The sequence below is a fragment of the Lissotriton vulgaris genome, chromosome 5 (genome assembly GCF_964263255.1).
Source record: "Lissotriton vulgaris chromosome 5, aLisVul1.2, whole genome shotgun sequence".
Classification (NCBI taxonomy): Eukaryota; Metazoa; Chordata; class Amphibia; order Caudata; family Salamandridae; genus Lissotriton; species Lissotriton vulgaris.
In genome coordinates this window covers 1922801214-1922828448 of record NC_141693.1, presented here as the reverse complement: position 1 = coordinate 1922828448, position 27235 = coordinate 1922801214, and the positions used below count along the sequence as shown (strand labels likewise).

At 46.8% G+C, this 27235-nt stretch overlaps 1 protein-coding gene across 1 annotated transcript in view; it reads left to right on the top strand.

The window, feature by feature from the left end:
- The window catches only part of LOC147717734 (nuclear factor 7, brain-like), a 157042-nt gene that overhangs the window by 12838 nt on the left and 116969 nt on the right, over positions 1 to 27235 (top strand). The window contains exons 2-4 of the mRNA XM_086924513.1: positions 9927 to 10372; positions 14559 to 14654; positions 25884 to 26117. Of these exons, the coding sequence (XP_086780639.1) occupies positions 9941 to 10372; positions 14559 to 14654; positions 25884 to 26117 (762 nt within the window). The 5' untranslated portion in view covers positions 9927 to 9940. The remainder of the gene's footprint in view (positions 1 to 9926; positions 10373 to 14558; positions 14655 to 25883; positions 26118 to 27235) is intronic.

Sequence of the window (27235 nt, the reverse complement as noted above, 5' to 3'; positions counted from 1 at the left end):
CAAAGTTTCACTTTTTAAAAACTGTGCCCATACCTGCAGAAATTGCACTGAACTTGTGTTTTCTGACGCCCCACACACCCGAGCTAGGTGCTGAATGGGAGGTGACTTTCTGAGCCGAAATTCAGCGGCCATCTTAGGCGTAGACCCAGTCTCAGCGCTCTAGCGCTTGAGGATACAGTATAAAAACAGGGAGCGCGCTGGTACGAGTGACTCCATAGTGCTCCTGAGGCGGAAAGCCGGGAGACTGCTTGTTCTGCATTAGTAGTGTTTTTAAATCTACCTTGTTTTATTTTGCACTGAATTTTGTTTGCGCCGCAAAGTTTCACTTTTTAAAAACTGTGCCCATACCTGCAGAAATTGCACTGAACTTGTGTTTTCTGATGCCCCACACACAGCCGAGCTAGGTGCTGAGTGGGAGGTGAATTTCTGAGCCGAAATTCAGCAGCCAACTTAGGCGTAGACCCAGTCTCAGCTCTCTAGCGCTTGAGGATACAGTATAAAAACAGACGGCCATGCCTCCACGCAGCAGACGCGATCAGCGGGCGCGCCGCTGTCACGCCGAAGTCAAGCCTAAGTCCTGCCCGTCTGCGCCCGTCCACTCTATGGACGGGCCTAGGGCCAGACATACTGCCCCGGCATACACCTGGTCTAGAGAGGAGATACTAGTCCTGAACAAGCAAACCAGACACTGTCAGCATGACCTTAATGTGGACATTTGGCTAGGTCCGATCAGCTGTCTGAGGTGTAGGCAAACATTAGTACCCTATCATAGTCCTAGAGGGAAAGAGAAATGCAAACTTATAAAGGGGGGACTGATAAATGCACGATCGGTGTGCAAAAATGCACTTCACATATACGATCTTATCACAGGTAAAGAGCTAGACTGCCTATTTGTCACTGAAACATGGCTAAGAGAGTGGTCTAATCCAGATATAGTACATGCCCTACCTCCTGGCTTCTCAATCCAGAGGCAGGATAGACCAGTACAACGAGGTGGCGGGCTGGCCATCATCTACAGAGATACCCTAAAGTGCACAATAACAGAGCTTATTGACATCAGAGGAGCTGAAAGCCTAAGTTTTTGCATCCAAGCGTGCGATACCTTCACCTTTGCAGGTGCACTGCTGTACCGCACCCCAGACCAATCCACGCAGTTCTTGGAAAGCATAGGAGATGTCCTTGGTGACTTGACCCTTAGATTCGCCAATTTTACCCTATTAGGAGATATAAACCTGCATCTGGACGACTTCAATGATCACCATGCCTCCAGTTTCAAAGAAATTCTGCATGTTTTGGGGCTGGCGATGCAAATCTCAGAACCTACTCATTTGGCAGGACATATCCTTGATTGCATCAGCTCTAATGTGGATGCGATGAAAGTAGAATCCCTGGTATTACAATCCTGGACGGACCACAAATTCATCGAGTTCAGCCTTAGGACAGAGGGAAATGAGATAAAGAGAAAGGAGATATACAACAAGCATTTACAATGCAATGGTTTTGCTTTTGTTAAAGTTAGAGCTATTGGCATTGCTCTTGACATTATTTTTATTTATGTGTTTTTTAAAACGTAATAAATGGCATTATCATTTACAATGCAACTAGCTTTATCTCTCGCAAATGACACACACAAACACACACAGAGAGCCCCCCCCACACACACAGAGCCCCCCCCACACACACCCACAGAGCCCCCCACACACACACCCACACAGAGCCCCCCACACACACAGCCACACAAAGCCCTCCCACACACACAGCCACACGGAGCCCTCCACACACACCCACACAGAGCCCCCCACACACTGCAAGCCCTACACACTGCGACCCCCATTTCAATAGATGTGTGATGCTTACCTGGTACTAAATTGGTCCCTGTATGGCTGAAAGGTTGAAATGGTGTAGGAGGCAAGGGGACAAATGTGAGCATGGAGAGAAAGGAGTATAAGTTTGAGATTAGTGACTGGGTGAAAATAAAATCAGGAAGGACACAGGGTGGTCTTTCCAAATTAGATGGTCTATTTCAGGTAGAAAATGTCAGTAGGTTCTTTGTGTTCTTGAGGGGGGATAGGTCCAACCGGCACCATAATCGGACGTTTATTGTTTATACCCATTCACAACAGGCAACTAGTCAGGATGGTTGTCTCAGAGCCCAATCAGCAGTGAAGCAACAAGGTCCCTAAACCTCCGTAAAAGCATGTGAAACACTGAGGGGCCCTCCTCACCACACACAGGGCTGAATCTGCACTCTGAATCTGCACTCTGAATCTGCACTCTGCACTCTGCACTCTGCATCTGCACTGCACTCTGCACTCTGAATCTGCACTCTGCACTCTGAATCTGCACTCTGAATCTGCACTCTGAATCTGCACTCTGAATCTGCACTCTGCACTCTGAATCTGCACTCTGCACTCTGAATCTGCACTCTGAATCTGCACTCTGAATCTGCACTCTGAATCTGCACTCTGAATCTGCACTCTGCACTCTGAATCTGCACTCTGCACTCTGAATCTGCACTCTGCACTCTGCACTCTGAATCTGCACTCTGCACTCTGAATCTGCACTCTGCACTCTGAATCTGCACTCTGCACTCTGAATCTGCACTCTGAATCTGCACTCTGCACTCTGAATCTGCACTCTGCACTCTGAATCTGCACTCTGCACTCTGAATCTGCACTCTGAATCTGCACTCTGAATCTGCACTCTGAATCTGCACTCTGAATCTGCACTCTGCACTCTGAATCTGCACTCTGCACTCTGAATCTGCACTCTGAATCTGCACTCTGAATCTGCACTCTGAATCTGCACTCTGCACTCTGAATCTGCACTCTGAATCTGCACTCTGCACTCTGAATCTGCACTCTGAATCTGCACTCTGCACTCTGAATCTGCACTCTGCACTCTGAATCTGCACTCTGAATCTGCACTCTGAATCTGCACTCTGCACTCTGAATCTGCACTCTGCACTCTGAATCTGCACTCTGCACTCTGAATCTGCACTCTGCACTCTGAATCTGCACTCTGCACTCTGAATCTGCACTCTGCACTCTGAATCTGCACTCTGAATCTGCACTCTGAATCTGCACTCTGAATCTGCACTCTGCACTCTGAATCTGCACTCTGCACTCCGAATCTGCACTCTGAATCTGCACTCTGCACTCTGAATCTGCACTCTGCACTCTGAATCTGCACTCTGCACTCTGAATCTGCACTCTGCACTCTGAATCTGCACTCTGCACTCTGAATCTGCACTCTGAATCTGCACTCTGCACTCTGAATCTGCACTCTTGTTAGACGGACCGGGAGGGTCGGCCGAGTATAAGGGGAGAGGTCTCCAGGGAGAGCCGTCTCCAGCGATCGTACAGACAAGTAACTTCCCCCCCACAGACGGACACCACACAAGGATAAGGTTAAACGATACTTTATCAGCAATTCTTCGAGTACGGTCAAATGATACAAGGAGGTCTGGACTTAGGGGTCCCCTCGGTTCGGGTCTCTGGTTGGGAAAAGGGGTAGCGGGACAGTCGTGTTACCAATTGGGTGGATGGATAGCTCTCAATCCTCGAGCTCGGCGTTCTAGATGGTCGGGCCGCGGCGGAGCCAGGCAGGTCCCGAGGTGGTTGACGGTAGCGACGGTCCGCGGCGGAGCCAGCAGGTCCCGATGAAGGTGGTGGTACAAACGGTCCGCGGCCACGCCAGCAGGTCCCGACGACGATGAAGGTTTACGAAGGTTGCGGCAGCACCAGCAGGCAGGACGATAGTTCACAAGGTAGGGCTACGGCAGCGCCAGTAGTCCGTCAAGGATGAGTTCTTCTCTGCGTCTCTCGACTCCAGGATACAACTGCCTTCCTGCTCTGGAGCTGCCTCAGTTATAGGGCTGGTGCCCTTTGATGTCCGGACCCTCGCACTTGGAGGTCGGGGGGTCCAGGATGAGGGAGTCCAGACACCCAGCAGGGGGTTGGAGCCAGCGCCCGGGGAGGCTGGGGGCGAGCGGTACCTGGCGGGGGAGAGCCATCGACACCTCTTTCTCCCATTGACCTGCCAAGTAGTCCGCTCACCTCCTGGGTGGATGGTGGTGCCGGGATGTCTGAGGCCTGGCCAGGCCCAGGGTTAGGGTCGATCGGAGGCCACGCGGCCTCGTGGTGCAGTGTCCAAGATGACGCCCAGGTCGGGTGCGCGGGCCAGTAGGGGATCGGGCCCAAGAGGTCGATATGTTCAGAGGCAGGGGTCCCGGAGGGGACGGAAAACGTGGAGAGGTGGTGTGTAACACTTGCGGGACCGGGCTCGGGCCTGGTCGGGCAGAGGGGGAGCGGGCCCTTCATGTGGCCTGTCCAACAACTCTGCACTCTGAATCTGCACTCAGCACTCTGAATCTGCACTCTGCACTCTGAATCTGCACTCTGCACTCTGAATCTGCACTCTGAATCTGCACTCTGCACTCTGAATCTGCACTCTGAATCTGCACTCTGAATCTGCACTCTGAATCTGCACTCTGAATCTGCACTCTGCACTCTGAATCTGCACTCTGCACTCTGAATCTGCACTCTGCACTCTGAATCTGCACTCTGCACTCTGAATCTGCACTCTGCACTCTGAATCTGCACTCTGAATCTGCACTCTGAATCTGCACTCTGCACTCTGAATCTGCACTCTGAATCTACACTCTGCACTCTGAATCTGCACTCTGCACTCTGAATCTGCACTCTGCACTCTGAATCTGCACTCTGAATCTGCACTCTGAATCTGCACTCTGCACTCTGAATCTGCACTCTGCACTCCGAATCTGCACTCTGAATCTGCACTCTGCACTCTGAATCTGCACTCTGCACTCTGAATCTGCACTCTGCACTCTGAATCTGCACTCTGCACTCTGAATCTGCACTCTGAATCTGCACTCTGAATCTGCACTCTGAATCTGCACTCTGCACTCTGAATCTGCACTCTGCACTCTGAATCTGCACTCTGAATCTGCACTCTGAATCTGCACTCTGCACTCTCAATCTGCACTCTCAATCTGCACTCTCAATCTGCACTCTCAATCTGCACTCTCAGTCTGCACTCTCAGTCTGCACTCTCAGTCTGCACTCTCATTCTGCACTCTCATTCTGCACTCTCATTCTGCACTCTCATTCTGCACTCTCATTCTGCACTCTCAATCTGCACTCTGCACTCTGAATCTGCACTCTGACTCTAAATCTGCACTCTGACTCTAAATCTGCACTCTGACTCTGAATCTGCACTCTGACTCTGAATCTGCACGCCTTAAAATCCACTCTCGGTTCCTTTGTTTGCCTGATGTTCGTTAAGAAATTTTATTAAAAGGTGAGCAGGAAGTTTCAAAGTGCGACAGCATAAACATTTTTTTTAACTATCAGCTTACGATTCCTACCTTATTTGGAAGTTTATCTACTTGAAATATTCCCTTTGTTCTGTAGTAAGCAGACCTTTTTATTCCTCGTGTTAATACGCATGCAATGTTTGTCAATGCCCAGCGGGTCAGGCAGTGTTCAGTAGCACAATATTGCTGCCTCGTGGCCTTTCACTGCCGCGGGAAGTGCACAATTAGGCGATGCTGGGATCCCGGGTGCACCTTTCTGGTCGGAAAGTGGAAAGTTAGTGGTTTCACAGTGGGGGTCGGTGCCCTATAATAGGTAACACATGGGAAGCTCTAAATAAATAACTTCATCTAATGAGGCTGTCATTAAATAAAAAAAAGAAGCATGCTCGCCGCTGGGACATTTATCACCGCACAAATTAGTCTGTTTTCGCCTCATAAAAATAAAGAGAAACCAGCGTGAATTCGGTATACTTTACTCCCATGAAATAAAACACATTTTTTCCATGTTGCTGAAAAGGTAAACGATAGAATGCATACGGAAATGTTATACACAGGGCATCTTTAACATGGGATTTTTTTTTCCAGAAACGTTGCACCCAGCAAAGGACCTAACTCTAAAACGGATATTCACACGGTTTGGGTTTTTAGAATAAGATTAATATTATGTTAGAAACGTACAGTGTTGCATTTTAGTTTATATACCCGCCTGCTTCTGTCCGAGTGTGGCATGCCTCCCAACAATGAAAATGCTGCATCGGAAGGCTGGTGCCGGCAATGCCGGACCAGAATCGGGGGCGTTCCCTGCGTCGCGTGACGTCAGCAAAAGCCAAAGAATCTCGGGAACGCCCCCGTGTCTGGTCCGGCATTGACGGACAGGCCCCTCATCCAATGGCTAGGCTCCATTTATGGAGCCAGCCAATGAATGACGAGGGCCGACCCAAAGCCACACTACAGTTCTCGTTAGGTTTTTGCTGCGCAAAAAAGATGCGCAGAGCGCATCTTTTTGGCGAGGCAAAACCTAAAAAGGGCAAACCCGCACCATGCTGGGGTAAAATTATAGAACACCCGGACCTCCATGACTGGGTGAAGGAGAGTAAACCACTCTCTCTGGGAACATCAATATAGATAATCAGAGATTCAAGGGTTGGATGACTGCGATAGGAAATCAGATAATAAACTCAGGGACAAGACCCACACCGAGGAAACAGATGATATCTGCACCATGGTTCTCAAGTGTACTAAAATAAATGTTGGGCAATGTTAGAGTGCTAGAGCGAAGGTGGTGACGTAATTATGGAAAGGAAGAAAAAGAGGCATATAAGACGGTTAGGAGGCATTACCACGCCGCGATCAAAAGCGCAAAAGCCAAGTATTACACGTCCCAAATTGAAGCTACTAGCAATAAACAGAAAGAAATATTTAAAATTGTTAACAGTTTCAGAAACCCTAAGGTATTGTCACAAGAGATCCCACCTTCCCAGATTCTATGTGACGAGATAGCTAACTATTTCGCACAGAAATAGATACCCTCACGAAAGACTTCCCTCAGTTTGAGCGAGAGGAGCCAGAGGCTGAGACTAACAAAGACAGGCATAAACCCTGTTGGGATACTTTTAACCCAATTAGTTTGGAAGACACATATAAGGCGATATCTGCTATCAAGTCAGGATCTCCCTTTGATCCCTGACCCCCAGCCCTGCTTAAAGTAATAGTAGGAGAGGTCAACACTGAAATCAATTCTATCATCAATTCATCCCTCCTATCAGGAGAGATCTCCCCGCAATGGAAGGTGGCTGCAGTCAGACCTCTGCAAAAGAAGGCTGTGCAGGACCCTGCGACACTTACGAATCTGCGCCCAATTTCCCTTCTCCCTGCCCTTTGTAAATTGACGGAATCTTGTGTCAATAAACAGCTGATGGCTTTTTTGGAGGAGAATGAAATGCTCCATCCATGCCAAGCAGGCTTTAGAGCTCATCAACCGAATCTGCACTACTGTCCACAACTGAGACCATTCAAGCTGCTTTGGATCAGGGCAACAAGGCTGTCCTGATCCTGCTAGATCTTTCTGCAGCATTCGACGGTGTCCCATGCTATCCTTTTACATCGCCTAGCAAATGCGGGCATAGCGGGAACCGTCCTCGAATGGTTCAGAAATTTCCTGGCGTATAGGCGCCAGGTCACTACGTTGGGCCAATTCTGCTCTGAGGAGAAAGTGTTGAAAACAGGGGTCCCACAAGGCTCAAGTCTCAGCCCCACACTTTTTAACCTTTATATGGTCCCCTGATCAATCTGATCTCTTCCTTCGGCATTAGCACGATTGCATATGCCGATGATACTCAGTTGGTATTAGTACTTGATAGAACCTAACCAATGCTGAATTGACCCTGAAAGAATGCCTGTCTGCAACATTTACGTGGATGACCAACAACCACCTTAGTGCAACTCAGCGAAAACAGAAATTGTGCCTTTTGGGCCCAATAACTGTTTTTCACCCCAGTCTTGGTGGCCAAAGGAGGCAGAGGCCCCGCCAAACACCATAAACGCAGTACGGAATTTGGGGATTAAATTTGATAACACCTTGTCCTTTAAACAGCAGGCACGGGAAGTGGCCGGTAACTGCTTTAACATCATTAGAGGTCTCTGAAAATTCTTTGACCTGCTACCCCTGAATGCCAGACGGACGGTCGCAGTGGCATTGATAACATCGAGATTAGATCACTGTAATAGCCTGTATGCAGGGCTAAATAAAACTGCCCTGCACAGACTTCAGATGGTCCAACATGCCGCCGCCAGACTGGTCCTCAGATGGCCAAGAATATCCTCGGCCTCTGCTGCTTTGGACACCCTGCACTGGCTTCCGGTACAAAGGTGCATTCTGTTTAAGGTCTTGACAATCTCCTACAGGGCCTTCCATCATCAGGGCCCAATGTATCTGCGCAGATATTTCACTCAATACCATCCGTCACGTGAACTCAGATCATCTACAGCAAATTTGCTCATCGTCCCCAAATTCAGGCTGGCGACTAAGGGAGGCAAATCCCTAGCAGTAATTGGCGCAAAAGCATAGAACAAACTACCTTACTACCTTTGTGAATCCACTACGGAGCAAAGTTTCAGAAAAATGCTGAAAACATGCATCTACACACTGTCAGACACAGGATGCAAAGCTTTGATATGATCCTCTTTTACAACAAGGACAGTCTAGCCATGACCATCTGCTAGATATAGGGAGTCATAGCGCCAAGATGCTCCTTGGAGTGGTAGTGCGCTATAAAAGTGTCCAATGACATCACATCACATCACATCACAATGGCTTTCCTCTTTTCTGATTGGAAGGATCCCGCTTGCTAGCTTGGTATTGTACACCTTGTATGCACACGACCACATCTGCGGAGTTCTGTAAGGATCCTCCCTGAGTCTAACACTCTTCAGCGCATACATGATCCCTCTAGCAAGCATCATCTGCTGTCACTATATCAAAGTCTTCTTGTACGCCAATGACATGCAACTCATTCTCTCTCTCGTGAACAAGACACCCAGGATTCGGATCAAGTTCAATGCCTGCATGACTGAAATCACCTACTGGTTGAAGATCAACGGTATAAAGCTGAACAACGACATGACCAAAACTGTGATCTTCGGGAGATCACCATGGGGCTCCACCTGGTGGCCAACAGAGCCAGGACCGACAATGTCAAGACCCCCTGGACCATCATTAACAACAAACTCAACATGACAACCCAAGTCAAGGCCATCACCGCCTCATGCTTCCTTAGACTGAAGATGCTGAGGAAGATTTTCAAATGGCTCCCAGTCAGCACCCGTAAAATCATCATGCACGCTCTGAACTCCGATGCCAGAATCACTCTAAACCTCCTATGCAGCACTCACATCACACCACACCTGAAGGAGCTCTTCCATCACCCAACTCACAAGCAAGCATAATATAAAATCCTAAGCCACACTTTCAAGTCACTACGTAACACTGGCCTAACATACCTCAACAATCGCATCTGCTTTCACAAATCTCGGCTCGTCTGGGCTCCTACTTGCACAAATCCCACGTATACAGAAAACCAGATGCGGCGGTTGAGCTTTCTCCTACATCATCTCTAAAGTGTGAATCGACCTTCCGCTATACATAAGAGCCTTGTCCTCACTTCTTAAAGTCTGGAAGAAGCTGAAGATCTGACTTTGTGAGTTGTCCCCCACTAGGCCCTAGGTGTGCATAGACTCACACCTGCCCAGTGACAGGATACTGTCCTGGGTGATAGTGCGCTCTACAAATCAACATGTCATAGCATAACTTAACATAATAACATAAGCCATTTGTGAGGATAAATTGACAACCCTAGGGCAGTTCCGACTATGGAGCTGTCTCAAGGAAACAAACTTGCAAACGCAATTGTGATTGATCGCCAACGCTAAATGATCATCTATATCCATTTAAGGGAAACTGTCTTGCGATGTTGCTAATATGTAGACCATGCGTTGAGGTGGCCTTTTTTCCACCTAAATGATTATTGCAAAAAGCATTGCCATAATGTCCACACTGCTCCATTCGCGACCCCTCTGTTTGTTTCTGCAGGTGTAGGCCTGCCAATGTCCTCCCAAGTGCTGGCAGAGAGCCTAACCAGCGAGGTGACCTGCCCCATCTGCCTGGAGCTTTACACCGACCCAGTGCGCCTAGACTGTGAGCACAACTTCTGCCGCCGATGCTTGGATCAGCACCGACAGCAGCGAGTAGAGGAGGAAGAGGAAGACAAGAAGGACTTCACTTGCCCTCAGTGTAGGGAGACCTTCCCACCGCATACACAGCCCAAGAGCAACCGCCTCCTGGCTACCATCGTGGAGAGGGTGCGCAGCCTGCGTGTGCAGCCAGGTGGGGAGATGCAATGCTGCCCCAAGCATGAGGAGAGGCTGAAGCTGTACTGCGAGGATGACCAAGAGCCCCTCTGTGTGGTGTGCGGGGTCTCCAAGGACCACAAAGGACATCATGTGACACCGCTACACGAGGCCACACCACTGATCAAGGTAAGATCACTACATTGTTATAATATCTTCTTCTGGTGCACACACGGTCTTCCACTACAATGATGGTCCTGTAGTTCCCCCTCCAGTGTATGCTGTGAACTATGGCTCCAGAGGGCCAAGGCAGTGAGTTCAAATACTGTGTCCACAAACACCTACTGTGCAGGATACGGTCCCTAAAAACCCTTCGGATAGGTCAGCCCTTCCAGAGGGCAAAGGCAGTGAGTTCAACTAATTTGTCTACAAGCACCTTCTATGTACGAAATCCCTCTTAAAAAAACCTTCACATAGGTCAGCAGGGGACATGGACAGTGTTGAGGCAGCAGAGAGGCCTAGTGTATACAAGTCAACATTTGGAAACTTTTTTTCCCTATTGGCTGTCATTAAGGTGGAGGACATTTTAAGGCAGAAAAGTTTCAAATAAAGCAAATTGTTTCTTTAAAAATCATAGTCTCCCGCCTGAATCAGGTTGGTTGGGATGCATGCTGGTGATCAATCAATCAATCAGTGACACTTATAGAGCGCGCTACATACCCGTAGGGTCTCAAGGCGCTGGGGGGGGTGGGGGGGGCCGCTACTGCTCGAACAGCCAGGTCTTCAGCTTCTTCCTGAAGGAGAGGTGGTCTTGGGTCAGGCGCAGGTCGGTCGGGAGGGAGTTCCAGGTCTTGGCGGCCAGGTAGGAGAAGGACCTTCCTCCTGTAGTCGCTCTTCGGATGCGGGGGACGGCGGCGAGGGCGTGGTTGGTTGATCGGAGGTGGCGTTTGGGAGCGTAGAAGTTGATCCGGCTGTTGAGGTAGCTCGGGCCTTGGTCGTGTAGGGCTTTGTGTGCGTGGGTGAGGAGGCGGAAGGTGATTCTTTTGTTGATGGGGAGCCAGTGAAGGTCTCTCAGATGTCCGGTGATGTGGCTGGTTCGTGGGATGTCGAGGGTGAGTCTGGCTGAGGCGTTCTGGATCCGCTGGAGTCTCTTCTGGAGCTTGGCGGTGGTACCGGCGTAGAGGGCGTTGCCGTAGTCCAGTCGGCTGGTGACGAGGGCCTGGGTGACGGTCTTCCTGGTCTTGGTGGGGATCCACCGGAAGATCTTCCGTAGCATGCGTAGGATGTTGAAGCACGCCGAGGAGACGTTGTTGACTTGCCTGGTCATGGAGAGGGAGGAGTCCAGGATGAAGCCCAGGTTGCGTGCATGGTCTGTCGGTTTGGGTGCGGTGCCCAGGGCGGGGGGCCACCAGGAGTCGTCCCAGGCGGAGGGGGAAGAGCCCAGGATGAGGACCTCCGTCTTGTCAGAGTTCAGTTTCAGGCGGCTGGTCGTCATCCACTCGGCTACCTCTTTCATCCCTTCGTGCAGGTTGGCTCTGGCGGAGGCAGGGTCGTTGGTCAGGGAGAGGATCAGCTGGGTGTCGTCGGCGTAGGAGATTATGCTGAGGTTGTGTTTGCGTACGATGGCCGCGAGGGGGCTCATGTAGACGTTGAAGAGGGTGGGGCTCAGAGATGATCCTTGAGGGACGCCGCAGATGACTTCGGAGGCTTCTGACTTGTACGGTGGTAGGCGGACTCTCTGTGTTCTTCCGTCGAGGAAGGAGATGATCCATTCCAGCGCCTTGTCCTGGATTCCGATGTTGCTGAGGCGCTGTACTAGGGTGCGGTGGCAGACCGTGTCGAATGCCGCAGAGAGGTCTAGGAGGATGAGGGCCGCTGTTTCTCCATTGTCCATCAGGGCTCGGATGTCATCGGTGGCGGCGATGAGGGTGGTCTCGGTGCTGTGATTGGCTCGGAAGCCGGACTGTGAGGGGTCGAGGGATCCGTTCGTCTCGAGGAAGGCGGCCATCTGCTTGTTGACGGTCTTCTCGATGACTTTGGCTGGAAACGGGAGGAGCGAGATGGGGCGGTAGTTCTTGAGTTCGGTGGGGTCCGCTGTTGGTTTCTTGAGTAGGGCGCTGAGTTCGGCGTGTTTCCAGCTCTCAGGGAAGGTGGTGGTGTCGAATGATGTGTTGATGATGTCTCGCAGGTGGGGTGCGATGACAGCGTCGGCCTTGTTGAAGACGTGGTGAGGGCAGGGGTCGGTCGGTGATCCGGAGTGGATGGAGTTCATCGTGCGGATGGTGTCTTCGGTGCTGATCGGGGTCCAGGCGTGGAGGGTGGTGGTGGGGGGTGATTGGTCGGTCATGGTGTGCGTTGGTTGGTTGTTGAAGCTGTTGTGTATGTCCGCGATCTTGTTGTGGAAGTATGAAGCGAGGGAGTTGCAGAGGTCTTGCGATGGGGTGATGTCGTTGTTTCCTGCGCTGGGGTTGGAAAGCTCTTTCACGATGTTGAAGAGTTCCTTGTAGTTGTGTGCGTTGTTGTCCAACCGTTCCTTGAATGCTGTTTTCTTGGCGGCGCGGATCAGCTGGTGGTGCTTCCGGGTGGCAAGCTTGAAGGAGGTCCTGTTGTCCGGTGTAGGTTCCCTTCTCCAGACTTTCTCGAGGGCTCGGCAGTTCTTCTTGGAGCTCTTGAGTTCGTCGGTGAACCACGGGGCTTTCTTGCTTCCGGGTCTGCTGGGCGGGGTCCTCAGCGGGGCGAGCTCGTCCGCGCAGATGCTGATCCACTTCGTGAGGTTGTCGGCGGCCTGACTGGGGTTCGCTGAGCTGGCAGGAGGGTGCTGGCTCAGGGAGGTGGCGAGCTGGTCTGCTGTGATCTTGTTCCAGCTTATGCGGGCGGCCTGTTGCTGGAGGTGGTGGGTCGTCGTTCTCTTGAAGGTGAAGTGGATGCAGCTGTGGTCCGTCCATTGGAGCTCTGTGGCGTGGCTGAAGTCGATGTCTGTGCTGGAAGAGAAGACTGCGTTGAGTGTGTGTCCGGCGAGGTGGGTGGGGGTGGACACCAGTTGCTTGAGTCCCAGGTTGGCGAGGTTGTCCAGCAGGGTGGTGGTGTTGCGGTCGTTGTTGTTCTCCAGGTGGAAGTTGAGGTCCCCCAGGAAGATGTAGTCAGCGGAGGGGAGGGCATGCGGGCTGACGAAGTCGGCGATGTCCTCGCTGAATTGTGTGCGTGGTCCAGGGGGGTCGGTAGATCAGGGTGCCTCTGAGGGTGGTGTTCGGGTTGGTGTGGATCTGGAAATGCAGGTGTTTTCGGCGGTGGTCAGGGTGTTGTCGGTGCTGGTTGTGAGACGGATGGTGTTCTTGTGGATGATGGCGATGCCTCCTCCCATCTGGTTGGCGTTGCGGTCCCTCCGGACGATTTTGTAGCCCTCTGGGATAGCGATGGCGATGTCGGGAGCTGAAGAGGCGTTCATCCAGGTCTCCGTGAGGAAGGCAACGTCAGGGGCTGTGGCGTCTAGGAGGTTCCAGAGTTCGATGGCGTGTCTGTGGACGGAGCGGGTGTTGAGCAGGATGCACTTGAGGTGGGTGCTGCTGGTGTTCGACTTGGCGGGTGCTGGTGTGAGGCAGGTCCGGATGCAGGTGAATTTGCAGGTGTGGCAGCTGAAAGGTCCGTGGGTGCGTGGTCGCCTTCGGCGCACAAACGGTGCGCCCGCTGCGCGTGACCGCTGCGCGTGACTGCTGCGCGTTCGCGCGGTCGCCATATAAAGGCGAAGTGCGCGGGTGGGCGGAGCAGCTGGGAGGCGGGAGCGGGGAGGGAACAGAATAGAAAAAGGGGCGGGGTCTGCGGTGGTGGCGGGAAGCGGGGAGCGGGGAGGGAAGACGGAGGGCGGTGAGGTAGGCGGGCAAACAGGAAGGACACAAGCTGGAAAAAAGCAGGCACTAATGGAAAACACAGGGGCTAACAAGGGCAAGAAATACAATAATAACAAGCACAAATGACGATCAAAATAGAGACAAAACAAACGACAACAGAGTCTAATGGAAAACACAGGCACTAACACGGGCAAGAAATACAATAATAACAAGCACAAATGACGATCAAAATAAAACAAAACATTCAGAGTATTAGATGTCAGACTATATTATAGGTTCAGGAGAAAAAGAAGCTTGCCACTTTGCTGCAGAAATGAGTATACACCCAAGTAGCACTATCTTGCCTTCTCCTATCTGAGTGCCTAGGTCTGACCCCTCCCCTGACAGTGCACCCACCCGGTGAGGACCTCTTCTGAGATGAAACCTAACCGAGAGCAGGCTTGTGCAAATGGCAGCTGTCTCTGTGGCTAGTCCTCATATCAACACTGTATCTTCTATGGCTAATGAATAACATGTCCTTCTTTTACCAGGCAGCCCTGGAGAGAAACCTGCAGCAGCTCGAGGCCCGGCGAGAGAGTATACTGGATGCCCACCGTCGGCAGCGGAAGACGGCTGAGGACCTCCAGGTGACTCCATTGACCTCTCTCTCACTGGACTTCACTTTTAAAAAACCGAAAATGCAAAAAATATAACTAACCTATCTGTAACTGGAAAGATGCCGTGAATTTGCTTTTAAATTAGCAATCATCTCAGCGCCTGTCATGGCTTGGCTTGTGTCAGACCACTCTCTGAGTAGGAGTGCCCCTTAGGGATGTTGTCACTTTATGTAAAATATTCAGTGCTGCATCCTGTTTAGCAGGCCTTATATTCCATCATAGTTCAAACCCGTAAGATCTAAAACCGCAGGGGATTTTACAAGCGCAGATGAATTTCCTACAGTTTCTTTGTCACTGAACAGTGCCTAAGAAACGCTGATTATGGGGTGAAACGACTCCTTTTTTGAACTGTATGAAATTTTGGCCCGAGCTAAAGACCTCCTTCTCAGGGGGATCTATTGAGAGCTAACAACCTGCAACCCCGACCTTTTTTTAATTAAATACTTGTTTCCATTCCATCAGTACATTAATCAACAATACAATACACGCATTTACTTATGAAGAAGTAAACAATTAGAAATAATCCGCAGTGTAAAATATAGTTAAAGGGATCCTCTAAAATAGAATGACTTCTAATGACCCGGGGGAAGAAACACCTTGAATAAGTGCATGATATAAAATAATATTACAAAGATCAGATACAACTGAGAAGATTGACGCAGGTAAAAATGGACCTAAATTGGAAAAGCAAAAAACTGTATGCATTTTTTTAAATTGAAATTTAGTTTACATACAACTGCAAATTTCTTTTATGAAGCTTCAGACACCAGTGTTTTCTTTTTCATGTATATTTTTCGCAAAGGTTACCTGCATTCACATATCTGAACTCCACTTTTCAATAAATGGTCTTTTTTTGTTTTTCTAGTTTCAAAGAATACTTCTTCTGCCCATCACTCATGATTTCCATATGAATTTCTTTTGGTGGTTGTTTAAGGGTATCAGTAGCTCATCAACGCTGAAAATGATCAAATGATTTGATGTTTTGGTATTCAGGTGAGAGATCAGAGAGAATCTTTCCATTACTCGTCCTCAGAGCTGAGATATCTTAACACATCCAATAAATAAATACATGTTTTGCTTCTGTGGGCGCGACAAGCCTCACATCCCAGATGCAGCTTTTTTAAATTGTTTATATTAATTGGCTTTCTTGTCAAACTACTCTAACAGCAGACAAAAGCGAGAAGAAAGACAACAAGAAAGGACAAGCATTTGCAATGCAGTAGGTCTCGCATTAGTAAAGTTTGAGCTATTGGTCTTGTAAATTACAATTTTTTTTATTTATGTGTTGGTTTTGAAAATAGTTAAATTAATCGCTTTGTCATTTACAATGCCAATAGTTATAACTTTTGCAAATGTGACACCTATAGCATTTGTAATGCAACATGTTTTGCATTTACGTGACTTAGCTGTATTGATATTACAAATTACAATGGCTTTTAATTTTTTAAAATAATTAATACTTAAATAAAAGTGATTTAAATTTATAATGGCAATAGCTTAAACTTTTGTAAAAAACGTTTGTGAAGATTATGTTCAGTGTATTTTATTGTGACGAAAATCCAAGAACAGAAGTGAAATATTAACATCTTTTTGTGACATTTGTAATAAAGTTTGAAACATTGAGAGAACATATTTGAACCAGTTGTTGTTGAATGGTTGCGCAGATTGATGCTGGGGTGGTGCTGAGTGGTGCTGGGGTGGTGCTGAGTGGTGCTGTGGTGGTGCTGAGTGGTGCTGTGGTGATGCTGAGTGGTGCTGTGGTGATGCTGAGTGGTGCTGGGGTGGTGCTGAGTGATGCTGGGGTGGTGCTGAGTGGTGCTGTGGTGGTGCTGAGTGATGCTGTGGTGGTGCTGAGTGGTGCTGTGGTGGTGCTGAGTGGTGCTGTGGTCGTGTTGAGTGATAATGTGGTGGTGCTGAGTGATGCTGTGGTGGTGCTGAGTGATGCTGTGGTAGCGCTGAGTGGTGCTGGTGTGGCGATGAGTGATGTTTGGGTGTTATTTATTTATTTTGGTGTTGCGCTGAGTGATGCTGGTGTTGGGCTGATTGCTGCTGTGCTGTTTATGAGTGGTGCTGTGGTGGTGTACAGTGATGCTGGTGTGTCCCTTATTGATGCTGGTGTGGTGCTGAGTGGTGCTGTGGTGGTGCTGAGTGGTGTTGTGGTGTTGCTGAGTGGTGCTGTTGTTGTGTTGACTTATGCTGGGCTGGTGGTGAGTAATGTAGTGGTTTTGTTGAGTGTTGCTGTGTTGGTGCATAGTTTTGTTTTTGTGGTGCTGTGTATTTGCTTTGGTGGTGCTGACTGATGTTTTGGTGGTGCTGAGTGGTGCTGTGGTGTTGCTGAGGGGTGCTGTGGTGGTGCTGAGTAGTGCTGTGGTGGTGCTGAGTGGTGCTGTGGTGGCGCTGAGTGGTGCTGTGGTGGTGGTCGAGACCTAAAAATACGTGGTGCTTTATAGTCTCTCAACATAACACTATTGCACTCCACTGACAGACAAGACACACAACATACATCGTCATCATGTTGGAATGGAAAAAAGATAGGAGCAAACCTGGGGTCGGTTCTGTGGTGGTGACCGGGGCGCCCGAGAGACTGAGGGAAGAACAAAAAAACCATTTCGGTTTTTCGGCAATCAGGAAGTGCATGTAATATTTTAAAAAAATAACAACCCTTACTGAAAACAACAAACACTCAAACGTTGGTGGTAGATGTGGGCGAGTCAACAAACAGGGAGAGCCACACGACTCTATGAACCCAGGCATGAAACGAGCGGCCCCGAAAAATTGTTGCCATGTAAATAATCCAACCATCATGTTCAAATATGAAAGTTTCTTCAAAATAAAAATGTGTGTGTTCAACGTGTGGAAAGCGTTTCATCTTAGTACATACATCTGGTGGGAGAAGAGATCAAATATATTGGGGCAGAGACTGGGGAAAGCACCAGACACGTGAAATGTAATTATCGGCCGATTGCCGGTGTAATAATAAGTTCACAGACCCGGTATCGGTACTTTTAAAAGTAAGCAGGTACTGTGGTATAGGGTCCTTGCACCTCTATTTTTCCATTTCAAACACTATCTCACACGTTTGTGGCTCTTGCTTTAGCGTACCAGCACTCTTGCTTTATATCTTCAGTTCTTATACCAGAAAAGTGTTCTACAAAACCTCACATCATATTAATTTCAACAGACGTTTCATGAAAACGATACTATGGCGAAATTTGAAAGATTGGGGATGACTAGAGACAGGTTCCACAATGATTTATACGGCCCACGTAAAGCACCCAATCCAGTCCTCCGGGTCAGATGTAACTGCTGCCCTGCCAGCAGGGCATTCAGAGTGATCTGAAGCTGTAACTGGTGCCCTACCTGCAGGGCATTCAGAGTGACAATGAAGGGACTGCTGCATATCTGCAGGGGATTCAGGGTCAATATGAAGATGTAGCTGCTGCTCTGCCTGCAGGGGATCCAGAGTGATCGTGAAGCTGTAACTGATGCCTACCTTCAGGGGATTCAGAGTGATCGTGAAGCTGTAACTGATGCCTACCTTCAGGGGATTCAGAGTGATCGTGAAGCTGTAACTGATGAAGAGGATCGCTGCACCTCATGTTTGTCCATTAAGCTTGCCCACGTCGCTCACTACCTAAAAGTCATCCCAAACGTTTATGCCACACCACTTTCAAATTTCACCAGCCGCCACTAATCTTGGTGAGAGGGAGCACTGGAGAAACACAAGCTGTCAATAAATCAGTTTATCAGCATTGAACGGAGAATGTTCTGCACTGTTGCTCCTTTCAGAAGAGGGTGGCAACTCTGAAGCAGGCGCAATTCCTGGCTGTTGGGAATATACAACAGTACTGCATTTTATGGCGATTGTGTTTAAATCTGGAGTTTCATCAGACTTGTCATTCTGCAAGCAGATCCAAACATATGGCTTTTTTCCAAGCAAAGGTAATGCAAATTATCATAAAAAAGCTTCGTTTCCGGGTTTCCTACATCAGTAACCTTGACCCAAGCCCCCTCCGCCCCCACTCCCACACTCACCATCAGCACTCTTGATGCTGTTTGTCCCACAGCTGCTGCACCCCAGGGTGGCCGTGTTAAAGGGATACTGGTCTGGGCGAAGCCGAGAGAGGGGAGCAGGAGGAAGAGGCAGGCCACGGTTCCCCTGGACCGGTGCATGGCGTCTGTCGGTCTGTCTGCCTGGTCTCTGCGAGCGGGGGGCGTATGTCTCACCTGTGCAAGGGGCGCTCTCGTGTGAACCACCTGTGCGCCTCCCTCTCGTGTGTGTACCTGTGACCATGGTTACCAACTTCCAAATCTCAGGTTACAGCAAAGCACCTTCGCTAGAAGGCAGCACAGCCCCACCCACCGACACCTCCCGCAAGCAGAGCCCAGAGCAGCGCGCGCAGCGGCCCAGATCTGAATGGTGTGCAGTGATCAGTGTCACCGAGGCACAAGGAAGCCGGGTCCAGGACAAGCTACTACCCCATCCCGATTCACAGCGACCATGACAAAACGGAGGAAGAAGGTGGCTGAACCCTGAGACAAGAAAAACTTTTGAAACAATTGAGACAATGCGGTGCGTTTATAACACACAATGCTATTTTGCTTTCTTAAGTCATCTTCTTGTGTTGCTCTTACTTCAATAAAGACAAGTTTCGTATGGGCCAGGTGCGAGGAGGCGCAGAGCTGCTTTGGCTGGAGCGTCTGGTCACTGAACATGCGAGTTTGAGCCAGTTCCTTTGGGCGGGACTTCCGTCTTCGGAAGTCCCGCGCACGCGCCCCTCCGGAGTGCCTGAGAGCGGGGGTCCCATGCCCAAGGGAGAGCCCCGGCTACAGAAGTCCCGAATGGCGGTAAGTGGGGCTAAGTTGTAGGGGGGCGGGGGGGCGCTTGTGTGTGTGTGTATTTGTGCGGTGGCGGCGGGGGGAGGGGGTTCTCTGTATGTGTGCGTGCGTGCGTGTGTGTAGGTGCGCTGGTGTGTGTGTAGGTGCGCTAGTGTGTTTGTGTAGGTGCGGCGGCGACAGGGGGGGTGCGTGTGTGTATGCAGTGTATGTGTGCGTGTGTATGCAGTGTGTGTATGCGTGTGGCTGTGTATGTGCGCATGCGTGAGTGTGGCTGTGTGTGTGTGTTTGCGCACGGGAATATGAGGCACGAGAGGGGCACGGCGCCGTGCGCGCCCACGAGGTCAAATCTGCGCTCGTGCCACTCTCGTATCCACATTCCCAAATACGGCTGACAATAGTTGTCTAGCTGACAGCAATCAATGCTTTCGCATTGAATGCAGGTCAGCTCGACCTAAAAAACAACATCAAACAATAAGAAGAGCTTGGCATTATAAGTCAAACAGAGCAAGGCTATTTCCATTGTTGTTAAGGGGTGTGCAGCGAGCATTCAGCCTGGCTTATCGCAGGGTCCCAACCTCAGTCTTACAGGTTAAACTCTCAGAGGCCAGTCTAACACCGCCGTCCCGGCACCGCACTGTCTATCTCTCATGCGCCTTCCTGCATCCGTAGCTCATGGCTATCAGGGAGCGGCGGTGGCCTGTGCTCCCCTTATGCGATTCTCTCAATGGGGGACGGCATTTAGTCGATGTTATCGCTCAGCAGGTACGATTGCAAGGGGCCCCAGATATTCTTGAACCAGTGCATCAAGGGGATCATTCATGGAAAGATGTAGGCTGTCACTACAATCTCAATTGTTTTTCTGAGCTAAAAATAGTTCCCACAACATTCCTGCGGGTTTCCTTATACAATCATAGTTAAGTCATTGTACAATTTAGCGCTAGCTATTTTTTATGGGGTCGAGCAAAGGGTTTTAGCTTAGTAAAGCCAATAGGTCTGCTGTTGGCCGCCAGCCTATTGGCGATTCTTTTCTCATGGTTTTTGCAAAACTTTATTGTTCGAGAAAGAAAGAGAGAAAGAAGAAAGAATGCAAAAAAGAAAAAAGGAAAGAAGACAAAAAATTCAAGAAAGAAAGACGGAAGGAAAGAAAAAAGAAGGAAAAAAAGACAGAAAGAAGGAAAGGAAAAAGAAAAGGCAAAAAGAAAGGAAAAAGGCAAAAATCGAAAGAAGGGAAAAAAGAAAGAGGATGGAAAGAAGAAGAAAAAAAGGAAAGAAGGTTCACAGTGTAAAATATTGGATACTAAAACCCAAATTATACTCTGCATATGTTTAAATAAAGATGTTACAAGTGTGCAGCAGTTTAAACACAATAAAGTTTGTTTTTCTTCCCCTGCAAAGTTTATTTAAGAACATTTGCTGTAACCGAGTCCAGGTACACAAAGTGGTATACTGTTGAAATAGCAGTAGTCCACTTCAAAATTTCCGAAACTGAGAAAGATGGAGGGTGCCCTGTGCTCACTTTAAATGTGTCCTACTATCACATCAGGCAACACTGGGGCTAAAGGAAACTACACTGTGTGCGGATGTGCCCCTTGTGAAAGAACAAAATACAGTCGCTCAAAGTGACGTTAACTCGAGCCTTAAGTTGGCTAACTCATCATCCCTTGCTGTATGCTGTAGTGGGCGGAAGCAAAATGGGAAGGACCAATGGGTGAAGCGAGGTCGCTGAAAACCCTAAGTATAATAATAATAAGGGAGTTTTATAAAGCGCCTGGTTACACTCAGATGGCGTTTCCCCGCGCTGAAACAGAAGAACTCATGTCGACAGGATCGTGGAGTTTGCTTTACATTTTCGTAAAATCAAAATTCTTACCATAAGCTAGATATACAAAATCAAAAGTAAAAAAATGCTGGGGAAGACGATTTAGGGACAAGGTTTTGAGTATTTAGAATCTGCACTTGGTGCATAGTTTTGTTCCTTTTAGTAAAAGAGTTCCTGGATATTAACCTGCACAGGTATTCTATGTGGGAAGTGTCCTTTTCATGTGTTTCATGCTTCATTGGTCAAGACCGGACACACCTTTTAACCCAGGGTTATACTTAATTTTAACAATCAAAATAATAACTTGTTGCAGTTAGGTTCAATCGCGAAACAATCATTATTTATTGAGCCAGATGGGAGTTATTATAAACTGACTTGTTTCAAGGTAGTGGTTGCTGCATTTAAGGTTTGGAAATGGTTTGCCAATACCATGGCAATGGGGAAAATTTCTTATTATACTCCTTTTAATACTTTTAGGCTTCTTCCCGGGATATTTTCGGATGACATGGCAATAAAGTGGCAGAGGAAGGGGGTGAGAATGTTAGGTGATATGTATAAGGAGGATGGGACTTGTAAATCATTTGATGAGTTAAAGGATCAATTCTTTTTTCCCAGGATTTTTTTTTTAATTTTTACAAATACGGGAATATTTATTTCGACAAAGGGTGGTCTTTATATATGAGCCCCCTTCTTTCCTTTATCCCCCGTTGGTAAACACATCTAATGAACAACTGTGAGTTACTGTTAAACTTTTGCATTTCTCTTATATGAATTTTATCCACTCTGTATTTTTACTTGTTGATTGTATCCTTGATAATGATTACCTTCCGGCTTTGCACTTTTTCTTGCACTAATGTCTTTTTTCAAATTCTTTTAAAACAAACCGCTGCTAAAATACCTATGATTTCTAATATCTATGAGACCATACAGACGTTGCACTTTACTTATAATTTTGCATATTTGCACATACCAACTGCACTTTATGCCTATCAAAGGTCTTTTCTGATTTGCACTATTATACCTGGCGTGTTTCGCACTAAACCTTAACTGCTGCTAAATAATATACTGTGACCAAATTGAACTCTGTATATCAATGAGATATATCTTATGGGCTTAACAAGATTGGCATGGTTATTGATACAATTTTAAATAAGTTTCATTATTTCAACCTACACAAATATGTTTTCATACAGTATTGTTGTATGTTGCTATATGGTTGTACTTGTACAAACCGAATAAAGCATTTTGAAACGAATGAAGCGGGTGGTCTTTCAGAAAAATAAAGCAGTTGAAGGAGTTAGGAAGCAGGTAAAAATAGGAATGTTATACCAGTTACTGCTTACTGGTAAAAGGGATGACCTAAACAAAGTCAGATTGAAATTGGTGAGCGCACTACAGGATCCCGAAATAGTTATAAAAGATTTGCTTTTGTTATCCAAGGAAGCATTAATGTCTGCAAATTTAAAAGCCCAATTTTTTAAAACTTTGTTTCACTTATACTACATTCCGATTCGAATGGCAAAATGGGGAGATGGGAATGATGGTAAATGCTTTCGTTGTAGAGCTTATGATGCAGATAGTATACATATTTTTTCAGTTGTGTAAAACTTCAATGTTTCATAACAGGAATTGAAAAGTTTCTTGCTCATGTAAAAAAAAATGCCTGTAGATATAACACCTGCTATGATGTTGGGGAAAATACAGAAGGATCGGTTGTGGAGCCATTGTATGAATATAGGCATTTTATTTTCTTTGCCATGACTGTTGCACTGTTATGCATAGCTACTGATTGGCTTCAGGAAAAACCACCTGATTTTCATCAATGGCGCGCTAAAATGTATAGTTTATTTAAGTTGGAGTGGGGTCTCTTTTCAATTAGGGGTTTGAGGAAAAAGAAATTGGGTATAAAAATCTGGAGCACGTTTCGGGATTACTTTGAGGATTCAAATGTACAGAAAAATTGATGGAACAATGAAAGATAGGGGTTCAAGTATCGTGGGCAGGATGAGATGCTGGATTATTATTTGAACTCTCTTCGGTGTAATGAATTTGTTAATGTATATGAATTTTTGATTTTCTTAACTTGTTTGTGCAATTTGCTGTGAATGTATAAATAAATAAAAATAAATAAATAATATTAACTTGTTTTTTGTCCTACACGTCTGGTTACAAACAATTTTAATTATGTGCAGTGACACTTTAAATGAGAGAGACGTAAAGCATCAGTAGAAGAAACAATGTTAAAGCAAAATGACCTTTAATAAAAAGGCAACATACTATAAAAGTGCTGGGTAATAAACATGTGTTTCTTTGTTGCTTATTTAGAGGTAGTTTTCAGGCTGGAGAATTCTTCAGGTGAATACAGGTTTGGTGGTGCACATACACAGAAATACGTTTTAAAAAAACAATGCCTATCCAAATTCACTAAGGGACAAACATGTACAAGTATTTTACTTTCACAGCCCTAATAATAATAACAATAGCAACAACAACATGTAATAATAATAATATCAATAATAATAATTATTATTATTATTTGTATTCTTATTATTACAATAATAGGTCATCATTCAAAAGCATTATCATTATTGTCATATTCATCATATAACCATAATGTATCCACAATAATTAAAACAATCATATTAATGACTCATTGATAATATTAAGTGTTGCAAAAACTGGAAGAATAATAGCAGTAAAAATATCCAGCAGCCTTGCCGGGTGCATAGTGCTCTTTTGGCTAGATGCTTGGTTGCAAGTTTTTTTTTATAGTTGAATTGTCTAATGGCTGAAAAGTTGACAAAAATCTTGCCTCTGTGTCGTGTGTTAAGGGCAGCAATACATCAGTGTCTCACCATACAATAAGGGGCCGATTATGATGTCGGGCAAACTTGCGTCCACCTGACACCGTCATGTAAACGGGACTGACCAACCTCCAGCCCGCAGTCCCACCTGCCTCATTAGAATGAGACCGAACACTGTTCGTCACATTCCGACATTTCCCTATAAGAGCATGTCTTACGGCCGTAAACCGGGCGAAGTGCATGCACCCATAGGGAAATGAGAGGTGGTGTTAAGCCCTGCACCCTGTGGCAGGCACCTTGAGTTGCAGGGATTAACAGAGGGCACTATAGGTACACCCTCGGCCACCAACCGAAGCCCATGCACACAAGGGGGCCCTGCCAGGGCCCCCCAAACATGCTTTCGGACATGGTTTCCATGTCGGACAGGCCGGCATGGAAACCATGCCAGACACCATGCAAGGGCGGAAAGGCACGCCCTTTGGCATTACGAACCGGTTCCAAATGGCCGTTGGAAGCCAGCCAGAATGACCCGTTGGTTTCAATTCCGACCGGCTGATACATAATCAGCCGGATGGAATTGAAACCGACAATGGTGGTCGGAGGCTTTCCAACCTTCATCGTAATAGGCCCAAAGGTATAGAGTACAGCTACAAAGCAAGGCAAATGTTCACACTGGACCGTGAAGATGACACTTGTTGACCTTAAATCTCTCTGGCCGTCTTCAGGAGCTGTAGCCCATTCTGAAATTCACATGGCCCCAATTTAAAAGAATATCACAAGGAGGCCACGGTATATCTTCCGGACATCTTGCACAACAAGGTCCCCACATAATTAGTGAATTATACACAACATTTCCAGACACACGGCATTATTTTGTCGTCTACCAAGTCACTTGATATCATCCTTGGATCAAGGGTGTCCCCATATATGATATCTTTGACCTTACAAGTGATTCCTATGTACAGTTTTACCCACTCTCCAAACAACCTTACTTAAATCCTCAAATGGAAAGGTGTTTGTGACAATTTATGACAAATTGTATTCCTCAAGTACATTTCTGCATCATCGTAGTCATCATAGATTTTTTCTTAGTCATAACATCTATTTTCTGTTTCTCTTATCTTTTAATTCCCATGCTCCTGACGCTGCCTGTTGAATAGGCCCCAGCTCTCTGACATGCTCTATGAATATGGACGCAGAGTTCAAAAGTCATCAATATCACACTCAAGGTTTTTTGAAGTTCCTTGTAGTTGGATAACAATAACATTTTGATTTATAGTGCTACTATGCTGCATCGGAGTGGCAATAGTCACTAATATGTATCATTATTCAAACTGAAGCTGCCACTTGGAGAAAATGTAAGGGTTTAATCACTATAATAAACTAGCAACCTATTCACTGGGAGGCCTGTATCTTCTTACAAAGGAGGGACACATGCTGAGCTTTCTCACAAGACTCACTTACATTAAAGACAGCTGATTGGAAGATCATTGGCTGCATTTGTTAAAATAAATAAAAAGAGAAGGCCTGAGAATGCTTAAGTTTTACTATTGTATTTTTTCTCCTAAACAAAAAAATACTAGTTTAACTTATTGGCCTATCTGAGAATATTCATTTTCCCCATTTCTTACATTTATGGGAGCTGAAAACATCAGGCACAGGCATCTGCAGAACATCTACTATTGCTGAATTGAGCTCACGAGGTTTGCCCAATAATGCTGTTTTATGTCACCGCAGAGTCTAGCCGCTAGCCTGAGAGAGAATGTCCAGTCAGAGTACCAGAAGCTGCAGAGGTTCCTGCAAGAGGAGGAGGAGGCCCTCTTGGAGAAACTGAGAGCGGAGGAGTGGCGGATTCTACAGGAGATGGAAGAGAATCTGGGAGCTCTGGTCCAGGAAAAGACTATTCTGGAGCAGGAGATCCGGCGAGTCCAGGACAGCCTTGCAACGCCGGACTCTGCCACATGGCTGAAGGTAACAAAGCTGGTTAGGACCTAGCTTCTTAAGAAGCCCATATCAAACAGAGTTTTCAATGAATTTAATTGTTTAATGCATATGTTTTATTGTGGGCTAATTTATTATAAGATTGGAAAGTCCTGTCTTAAAGATTTATTTTTTAAATACTATACTGTACATACCCAGTGCTGCAGCTCTGGATAATTTATGCAGATTCCAGAGTTTACGTTAACCTATATGGGTTGTCAGTTCAGTTCAGTTCATTTTGTCTTTATTTCGAAATAAAATTTATAAAAGACAACATACAATACATGAAATATTATAAAAACAACAATCATAACCCTTATTATTTAGAAAGTTGGAAGACATTCGAAAAGACTTTGCCAAAGAAAGAGAAAACAACAGGGGGTCCTTCATACATTGACATTCAAGTTAAATAAATGTTCAATTTCTTAATACGAATCAACCACGCCCTTCCTAAAAACTTGGCCACACAGACCACAACAAACTCAGATCTAATATTACAAAACTTCTGCAGAGCTTCAAGGTGTATATGGGTTGTCAATCTCTTCTCTACATGAATGTTAAATGGTATGCAGCCTTCCTGCTGCATACACTGTTGCAGCGTACATTTCGCAACCTGCATTGCACCACAAATAAACAACGGTGCAGTTGCAGATGGTGAAATGTCAGGGGCCAGTAGCAAGAAGCGGGAATATACGGAGGCACCTCCTGTAAAGAAAAAAGGTGGGGTAGAGGAGTACCCCCTTTAAAAGAAATGAGGCCGATCACTGAAGGATGAGTTCACAACCATGTTGTGCTATGCCCAAAACAACAACATGAGGCTGCTTTACCTAAAGAACACAGAAGAGTGACAAACAAAAAAAGGATACGTGAGGTGTTCTAGGAATAAGGTCTCACCTTGTGCTTGTCTGTGGCATAGATGTGTTGAATAGATTAGGAGTCATCTGTGAATTAAGTTTTAAATTAGGATGGAAGCAAAATCATGGCCAAAAATAAATAGCAAATTGGAGTTGAAAACAATGAAAAATTAGGGAATGAAATGCATTTTAACTCATCCTGCCCTTCTAAGTGCTCCCTTATGCTTGTAACCGGAACAGTGCAAGGTAAAGATT